Here is a 9,807-nt window from a genome sequence, read left to right as displayed (position 1 = left end):
ATATGATATTTCAAAATATGAAATACCACATTAATTATATATCCAAACAAAACAAGTCATCATTGTATCAAAATGATGTTAAAATTGTTCCAAAATGATCATTAAAAGTCATTTTTCAATCATTCTAATGTCATTTTGACTTTATTGTGACTTTCTGTTCTAATTGCGTATATATTATATTGTATACACAAGATATATGCTATACATACAATATTGCTGTACAATTAGTTAATAATAATATATTTTGTGGGTATATTTAATTGCAAAATATAGTGTTATAAAATAAATGTGCATTATATATGTTTAATTTTTATTTTATTTTCTCTTTCAAATGCGTCTCGTTTTTCACTGTTAGTATTAAATATCTATATAGTGTAAACGAGAACTATAGATTTCTGTATTCGCTGTGAATAATGAAATAAATTAAGATAATTTTATAAAAGTTACTTGTTAGTACGCGTATTCAAATGTGCAAATTAGGTTAGGACATTGCTAGAACATAAATTAGAAAGAGAGAAAAGGTTATAAACAGAGAGCAGAAGTGAGATAGAATACAGTGCCCTGATTGGTTACGCGCCTCGGCCGCGCATGCGCACTCCATTTTAGGCTTCACTAACATCAAAGGTGTCGACAGAGAGTTGCGCTACTGTATATACTGTGGTTCGACACTGTGTCGATGTGTGTCGCCTAAAAGCCTTGATCGAAAGCAGCCAGTACTTGCAGTAAATAAAGGAACGCACCCCCAGTCAGTAGGATGATGTCATCCTAGTAATATTATTTTACTGACTGGCAAAGGGACTATGGGAAGACAGCCGTAGTAACGCACTCTCCCAATTGTAAGAGATCAGTCAGTTCCAGGTTAGGTTACTACGCCATTGCGGCGCGCGCACTAGGTTTAAGCCGTTGCAGTCATGTAATGCGGTTGCGCAAGATATTCGGAAATACCGATAGGTCCTTCAGACCACGTGATAGCCTGTGATAGGCAGTTTGATATACGTCCGCTAGGATTGGTCAAGAGCACCGGTCATGCGCGTGCGTACGCGCAGCCCGGGAGAGAACAACAAGACGAGACACTACTTCTGTAATAAGAGTCATAGCGAGAACATTAACTTGGTGATACAGATAATAAAGCCTGTTTGTGTGAACCCGTACGAGAGTCCATTAAAGCCCGTTGACCTAAGATATCCAGAGGTTATCGGTTTTCCTTCCTGACATTAGTACCTACGATCCAGTTTGTCCTTTACGACACATTGTCGTATTTGTGGATCTTTCCTTTGAGGAGACGCCATCTCCTTCATAACTTTTGGCGGTTAGTCCGTTTCCCTTCTCCCCGCCTTACAACCATCTCAGAAGTGGGATAAAGTTGATAAAATTGATTACAATATCATTATTACTCTGTACGTGGTTTTGTGTTCGATTATCGTAAGTGGTCGAGTGCGTTTTGTGTTTTGGTCTTTTGGCGCCTGAATAGTCAGCCATTTTGAACGCGTGATAACAACGTGTTAAGACCTGTTGCGGCAAAAAAGGAGAAAATTTTTTTCTTTCTGTTCTTTATAACCTTGCGAGAATTTCGCAATGGATCGGCTACGTCTCGAAGAAATAACGCTGCCGCAGCTTCAAGAAGAACTGTCTCAAAATAATCTACCCTCGCAAGAAACTCGTTCGAGGTGTGTTGATGCTTTATTAGCTCATTATGAAAGATGTGCACCTTCAAATTTAATTGCACTTGGTGATACCCCGGTATGTCCGATCTCCGGTACTTAGGGTCAAACATTACTTAATGTTAATCCAGTTATTCAACCGTGTCAACAATCGACATCGGCAGAGATTTCACAACAATTACTTATTGGTCTCATGGAACAAATGAAACAACAACAAGCATTGCTTACACAATTAGTAAATTTGAACATTAGTGCGTCAATGCAGTCTACAACATCTCATTCAACAACACGTTTGGAAAATATCAATATTTCCAGCAGTCCGAATAGTGGTAATCAACCATTTGCAGGTGTATCAAACGCTCAAGCTGTTACACTTCTGGCATCTCAAATTCCAATTTTTCATGGATCAGAAGAAGAAGACGTGGAATTATGGATTCAAAAAGTAGAGAATATTGCTCATATTCATGAGGTTAGTGAAAAAATACCTTATTAGCTGCTTCACAAAGATTACAAAAGCATGCTCGTGACTGGTATGATATGGAAGCTGGTACCGTTAATAAAGCTTGGATCACTTTTAAAAATTCAATCTTGAGAAGATTTCATGTCAACATTCCCTTTCATATATTAATACAAAAGATTGATACTCGAAAATGGAATTTCAATAAAGAGACATTTCAAGAATATGCTCTCCAAAAAATTAAATTAATGCATAGACTACAAGTTTCCGAGAAAAATAAAATACAATTATTAATTAACGGCATTAACAGTGCTTCTCTTAGAGCTTCAGCTGCTGTTTTACAAGCAAACACTTTGGATGAATTTATTCACCTCATGCAAGAAGTAACAACTTCCTTTGCTGCTAACTTTAAGAAATCGCCTACTCCTATTAGAAAGGAAAATTCTAAGGTTTCCCCTTCATCATCAACAAATACAACGTCATCTCCAACAAAAAAACTTCAAGCTAAAGTTGATGAAGACATCATTTGCATCTTTATTATTTGACTTTCTCGAAAATCTTTTAATTATCTATTAATCTTTTTCATATTGTATACATATGTATAATATTTACTGTTTTATTTTTTTTTTATTAAAGCTTGATTACCTTTTAAAATATTTTGTAGATATACAAACCAAGTCTCTGGTATTTTGAACATTTACAATACATAGAAAATTATTTCATGTCTCGGAAAAGCCGGAATTCTTTAGAAAAGAATTTTGCAAACGAACTGATATCAAATCAGGTAAAATTTAGATTGAGAAAATTAAATAATCTGTGCTACAAATTATATTTGATTTGAACTATTAGAATTCCGTTATATGTTTCGTAATAACAAGTAATTATTTATTTTTTATATTGTTTATATATATTTTATCATTTAGAACGAAGAATTATCAAACTCTCAACAATTGACTCAAAAGAATAGTCAAGAAACATTTTTGGAAGTAGAATGGCTGGATAATACATTGTTCACGGAGAATTCCATTGATGAATCTACAACCGAATCATTTCTGGCTAAACCAGGATCATCAACAGTGTCAGACAATGACAGTTTCTCGTCAGTCACTAGTCCTCAGAGCATATCTATTCCTGATAAAATATCTTCCGTCATAAATATTTCTCGACCATCTCCTTCTATTAGTCCAGCAAATTCGACATTATCAGGAGTTAGCAGCCGCCTAAATTGTTTATCTCCACCAGTCAAACTCACAAAGAAACGCAAAGCAAATGTAGAACTTAGAAATGATTATACTGAAGCTATTGAATCGTTAGCCGATTCATTAAAACAACCTATAGTATGTGTAAATTCAACTAATTCATCTGCAATTTTAAATACTGCAACTTCGAATACTATATCAGATCCTGTAGATACCTGTATGATATTTATAGGATCAATATTAAAAGGTTATAAAAATGAAAAGTTTAAATTTGAAATAATGAATAAATTGGTTCAAATAGTTATAGATGGAAACACTCAAGATTTAGAAACGGCAATGCGTGATTAATTTCCTTCTTAAGGGTAATGTCCCATGGATGTTAGATTTGCTTGCAAAATGTGTAAATAGATCTAACAGAACGATTCTGTGATTGGCGATCCGCTAATCCGCTTACGCACGAACCGCTCCATGGGACATTACCCTTAAAGCTGCATACCCATGCAGCGGAATAGCGTAACGTGAAACAAGAGTGAAACCAATCACAAGCGTTTCACAGTTAGTGAACTGCAACTGATGTGGAATGCTTGTGATTGGTTTCACTCTCATATTCCGCGTTACGCTATTCCACTGCATGGGTATGCAGCCTAAAGCGGGGAGCACAGACTTTTGCATAACGCATAAACCATATACATAAAGAATTTGATTGGTCCATTGACTCATGCATAAGAAAATGGGCCAATGAAATTCCTTATGCACATGCTTTATGCGTTATGCAAAAGTCTGTGCTCCCCGCTTAATGATTTGTATTAAAGCAGATTATTTTTCTTCATGGCTGGAATTATTGCAAGAGAATTGTGATAGGTTAAAATTTTATACTTAAATCATTAGTGCCAATTTCAGATTTTATTTTGTATTTTCGCAAATTGTAAAACTGCTGTGCATTTGCTTTCTCAGTCCCAAGGCCCCTATTCTTGAAAAGAAATGTATACGAAAATCTAAGGAAATACTATAGTAGTATACGTAACATATATTATAGTATTTCTCTAGTTTTTCATATACATTTCTTTTCAAGAATAGGGTCCCAGATCTATCATTAAAACAACAACATACTTTCTTTATTATATCTTTATTAAAATATAAAAAAGTTAACACATAATTTTATCATATTTGAAACTACATATATTATTAAAACTATGTACTTATAATAAACTTATAGATTACTATAAAATAAAAGGAAAATTAGCCTATTTTTTATTTAGATTACTGATAGATTGTATTTATAGATAGTATAAAAAATTAAGCGTTACCTCTCTCTATAGCAGCATTCTGCCATGGGACAGTACCAATTGTATTAAAGTATGTTGTAAATCTTTCTCTTATTTCTATAGCTGCAATAGACGAATGATTTCCGCCTTGTTGGCTTACACTACGTAATCCTGATTCGGGTCTTTCTATATTTTCTCTTGTATATTCAGAAGAAACATTCAATTGCAATCTTTTACTTTTAAGATAATTATGAAGAAGAATACAAGCATATGTTATGGTTTCTACTTTTTCTACATTAAGTGGTATGGGATTTAAGAGAACTCTAAATTTATTAACAAGTTCACCGAATCCATTTTCAGAAATTCTTCGTGCCCTGCTTAATCTATAATTAAATATACGTTTGTTTCGTGTTAAGCCACGTTCTGGATACGGTTTCATTATATTTATATGTAAAGAGAAAGCATGATCTGCTACAATGACATATGGAATCTTAAAATTAAAACCAGGTAGAGTATTTGGTTGTGGCAAATTAAGAGTATTTTCTTTCAATTTTATTCCTAACGGACTTTCACGAAACACTGTAGAGTCATGAGTGCGACCATTTTTACCAATGTCTACGAAGATAAATTTACAATCTGCATCTACTAACGCTAAAAGAATTATACTATCTGTTCCCTTATAATTACGATATTTAGATCCCTCGCAGCGTGGAGGACGAAATGAAATATGCTTTCCGTCTAAAGCACCTACACAATGAGGAAACTGCCACAAAGTTTGAAATCTATCAGCCACAATTTCCCAATCTTCAGGCTTAGACGGAAAGCATATTACTTTTTTTTCTTCTAGTACTGCAATGATAGCCTGCAATGTCTCTGGTACAATCTGCGACAGAGTATTTGGAACAATTCTTGTGGAATATGCAAGATCTTGAAAAGAGTTACCAGTTGCTAAATATCGGAGGGTTGCACTCAGTTTCATTCGAGGAGAAATTGCATCTCTTATTAGGGTATCTTGTTTTTCAATATATGGTGTAACAAGAAGTAATATCTCCTCCATAGCCTCTTCGTGCATTCGAGTATAATTTGTAAAAGATCTTGGATCTTCAGGTCTATATATATACAAACAGGGAATATAAATATAACTAAAAATAATACAAAATAATTTAAATGAAAATTTTAAATTGATAGAATTTTATTCACCCTAATTCATTAAATAACATTGTAAGAGCACTATCGTGCGTGCTTCGACGTTGCAGCCACTGTCGACTCCACAAACGACGACGATAATAATGATTCTGTTGTTGTCGTCGCAATATTTCAATAATTAAAAATATTGCTACTGCACATCTACGACGATGTGCTATTGCAACAATTTGTTCCATGTAAGATTTGGTAAAGGTCAAATGAATAATCACCTCAAAAATCGATGAAATTATACTCATTTGACGCATTTTTCCATGAAACAAAATAAACGCAGAAAAAGCGTCGCTCTTGGCTGCCTCACGAACCGAGACATTTAAGCGTTAGTTCTACTCAGGTTAGGAATTCCAGTTACTCTGTTGCTCAGCCAGTACGAAAACTTGCATCGTCTGAAGCCAAGCTAGCAACACAGCCAACAGCACAGCCAGCACTGCTGCCAACACGGCAGCAAGCACGCAAATCCTGCTGGCAATCCAGCAGGAAAAAAAGCACCGTGTGCCGCTGGCTTTAGTTTATAGAAAATGTTTAGACAAACCTCGTTTTCTGGTTCCTGAATCTATGGTACCTAGTTTACTTAGAGCATACCACGATGATTTAGCGCATTGCGGCGCAGAAAAAACACTTCAAGGTTTAAGTGCTACATATTGGTTTTCCTCTATGCGTAAAAAAGTGAAACTTTATATCGACAATTGTTTAACATGTATGATGGTTAATTCTTCTTCCCATACTAGAGAAGGCGAGTTACAGATTGTTAATAACTCTAAAACTCCTTTTAAAATTTTGCACACGGATCATTTTGGTCCTTTAATAGAATCATTTGGTTATAAACATATTCTAATTGTAGTAGATTCTTTCTCTAGATATACCTGGTTATTTGCCGTTAAAACTACTAACCCAGATAGCAAAATGCTAGGAGTATGCCAGCAGTATGCCAGCAAACTTGATCATGACGTGCAGCAGATATTAAGCTGCTGCTTCCTCATTAAGCTCAGTTTCTAACAGCTTATCCTGCCAACTTAACACAACGATAGAAATAAACAACAAAAATCAATCATTATTTGCTATCACATCGTGACAGCGAAAACGCGGTAAAAATACAATATGATCTGACATAATCAAGTATTGACAGCCTGCCGTTACGTCGTGACGGCAGGCTGTGTGCTCGATTTTTGCTGCGATTTTGCTGTCAGTACTTAATTATGTCAGATCGTGCAGTGTTTTTGCCGCCTTTTTGCTGTCATAATATGACAATAAGTGTGCCAGATTTTTAACAAGATTTTGCTGATTTAACATGTAGTCATGTTTTATATCAAGTTTTCATCTATTTTTTGTTAATTTATTTTGCCAGCATGTAATGCTCGAATTCTGCTTGCTTTATTTCGGTAACGTTTGATAAATTTTACAGAATTTTTGCTAGTGAATTATGACGCAGGTCTGCTTTATTTTTGCTATATTTCTGTTAGCGCTATACTGAAATGGTAAACCGTGTTCGACTGTTGCTCGATTTTTGCCATTATAATAATATAGCATAAATTAGCAATGCGTGCTTTTGGCAGGTTTGGCTATCTGGGTAACTCGAAAGAAGTTATTCAACATTTTTCTTATCTTTTTAATATTTTTGGTAATCCAATTGAAATTGTTTCAGATAGAGGCACTGCCTTTACTTCTAAAGAATTCTCTGATTTCACTTCTTCACGAAACATATATCATAGATTGATCGCAGTCGCAGCCCCTTGGGCCAATGGAATGGTAGAAAGAATCAACCGTTTTCTTAAATTCTGTTTGCGTAAAATTACAGAGGAGCAAACATCTTGGTCGCTTAATTTAAACACTATACAATATGTTATCAACAATACTTTCCACTCAGCTATTAATATGTCGCCATCAAAACTCTTTCTTGGTTATGACCAGCGTAACCATGCCGATAATAGATTAATTGAAACTTTGAATGCCATGGCTGAATCTATATTGCCTATTGAAAATCAACGTGATTTAAATAAAGAAATAGCTTTAGAAGCCTCAAATAAAATTCAACAATATAATAAAACTTATTATGATAAGCATCATAAAACTCCTCAAAAATACAACGAAGGAGATTATGTGTTAATACGGGATACTGTTGTTAAACCCGGTGAGGATAAAAAACTTAAACCATTATATAAAGGTCCATACATGGTATCTAAAGTTCTTAATAAAAATAGATATGTTATTAAAGACATTCCTGGCTTTAATATTACGTCTAGACCGTATAACTCAATTCTATCCCCAGACCGTCTCAAACCCTGGGTTAAGCCAGTAGTTCCTACTTAATTATTTTATATCAATATTTGTTTTTTTTAGTATAATAAGTCTTTATAACCGTTAGATGTAACTTTAGTGCTTAAGATATTCTATATTTGTTTGCGATTTATAATTTTATATCAATGTTAATTTCAGGTCATGCCTATTAATATTATTTGTTTGTTTATAAAGATTATATTCTTTTATTGGTTAATCGATTATTACGTTCGAGTCGAACGGCATGTCAGGCTGGCCGAGGCTGTAAGAGATCAGTCAGTTCTAGGTTAGGTTACTACGCCATTGCGGCGCGCGCACTAGGTTTAAGCCGTTGCAGTCATGTAATGCGGTTGCGCAAGATATTCGGAAATACCGATAGGTCCTTCAGACCACGTGATAGCCTGTGATAGGCAGTTTGATATACGTCCGCTAGGATTGGTCAAGAGCACCGGTCATGCGCGTGCGTACGCGCAGCCCGGGAGAGAACAACAAGACGAGACACTACTTCTGTAATAAGAGTCATAGCGAGAACATTAACTTGGTGATACAGATAATAAAGCCTGTTTGTGTGAACCCGTACGAGAGTCCATTAAAGCCCGTTGACCTAAGATATCCAGAGGTTATCGGTTTTCCTTCCTGACATTAGTACCTACGATCCAGTTTGTCCTTTACGACACATTGTCGTATTTGTGGATCTTTCCTTTGAGGAGACGCCATCTCCTTCATAACTTTTGGCGGTTAGTCCGTTTCCCTTCTCCCCGCCTTACAATTTTATGTTGGCGGAAATGGAGTGCGCATGCGCTAAATAAATAGGTTTGACAGAGCGATAAAAGGATGAAAAGAGAAAGGCATAGTCTAGTAACTGCCATATTTCGCGCATGCGCACTCCATTTTAGGCAACATAAAATCGGGAGAGTTGCGCTACTGTATATCAGTGTTGCCAGATCGTGGATTTTCTCCCTAGTTTAGGGTTATTTTTTAGGCTTGGGGAGAAATTTAGGGAGACATATTGTTTAGGGAGAATGGTTAGGGTTATTTTATAGTCTTGGGGAGAATTTAGGGAAACAAAATATTTAAGGTTGACCGCGATATTTTGTGCCTTGCAGTCTACTTTTCCATTATCCCGGATCTACAATACGTGTTTTGATAAACACGTATTGTAGATGCTACTACCTAAGCTGTAAGAAATTAACCAATTACAATCGAATTCGAGTTGAATAATCGACTATGATTCGTTCATTCCTTATGGCTTAAGGCTTAAAACTCTATTGTAGATCCGGGCTTATGGGTGCATTTTTAGGACGACCGCTCACTGAGCGGAAATGTAATATATGAAGAAATGTAATATACATGTATGTATATATATGTATATTTATAATATTATATTATATGTGTGGCGTCGAGTGGCTCACCGCTCTGTGCGATTGACTCGCGATTTGTAGACCCGAGTTCAATCCCACGTGCGCCCAAACGCGATTTTTCGCGTTTAATGAGCCAAAAAATGGCTTCATCTGGTGATCAAAAGATCTATGATCATCAGCGCCGTTCGGATTCGGCGTTAAACTGTAGGTCCTATACATCAGTATACATCAGTAGTATACATATCAGTAAATATTTGTCTCTAATATCTGACTGAGGTAGGATTCTGTGGACCAATCACCCACAAATCCGAAAAACAATCTGATTCGAGAAACGAATATAGGCCTCGGACAAAAGAGGTCTATAGACGTCCTATGCTCCACATAAGG

The 9,807-nt window shown here is 35.6% G+C and overlaps 3 protein-coding genes across 3 annotated transcripts; 2 read left to right on the top strand and 1 right to left on the bottom strand.

Moving 5' to 3' along the window:
- Positions 1–4,613: 4,613 nt before the first annotated feature.
- LOC108776068 (uncharacterized) lies at positions 4,614–5,639 on the bottom strand. The gene has a single exon (XM_018542577.1). The coding sequence runs from the start codon at positions 5,637–5,639 to the stop codon at positions 4,614–4,616; it is 1,026 nt and encodes a 341-aa protein (XP_018398079.1).
- Positions 5,640–6,340: 701 nt separating this feature from the next.
- LOC108776064 (uncharacterized) lies at positions 6,341–6,781 on the top strand. The gene has a single exon (XM_018542573.1). The coding sequence runs from the start codon at positions 6,341–6,343 to the stop codon at positions 6,779–6,781; it is 441 nt and encodes a 146-aa protein (XP_018398075.1).
- Positions 6,782–7,657: 876 nt separating this feature from the next.
- Positions 7,658–8,092, top strand: LOC108776055 (uncharacterized). Its single transcript, XM_018542564.1, has one exon. It carries the CDS (start codon positions 7,658–7,660, stop codon positions 8,090–8,092), a length of 435 nt encoding a protein of 144 aa, XP_018398066.1.
- Positions 8,093–9,807: the final 1,715 nt, after the last annotated feature.

The sequence above is a fragment of the Cyphomyrmex costatus genome, unplaced genomic scaffold (assembly GCF_001594065.2).
Source record: "Cyphomyrmex costatus isolate MS0001 unplaced genomic scaffold, Ccosl1.0 scaffold110, whole genome shotgun sequence".
NCBI lineage: Eukaryota > Metazoa > Arthropoda > Insecta > Hymenoptera > Formicidae > Cyphomyrmex > Cyphomyrmex costatus.
The sequence above is the reverse complement of the archived record's forward strand: the minus strand, read 5'-3'. Positions and strand labels throughout refer to the sequence as shown.

Bases quoted from the DNA above. Each gene is read 5' to 3' on its own strand.
- LOC108776068 (XM_018542577.1), bottom strand. From the start codon at position 5,639: ATGGAGGAGATATTACTTCTTGTTACACCATATATTGAAAAACAAGAT.
- LOC108776064 (XM_018542573.1), top strand. From the start codon at position 6,341: ATGGTACCTAGTTTACTTAGAGCATACCACGATGATTTAGCGCATTGC.
- LOC108776055 (XM_018542564.1), top strand. From the start codon at position 7,658: ATGTCGCCATCAAAACTCTTTCTTGGTTATGACCAGCGTAACCATGCC.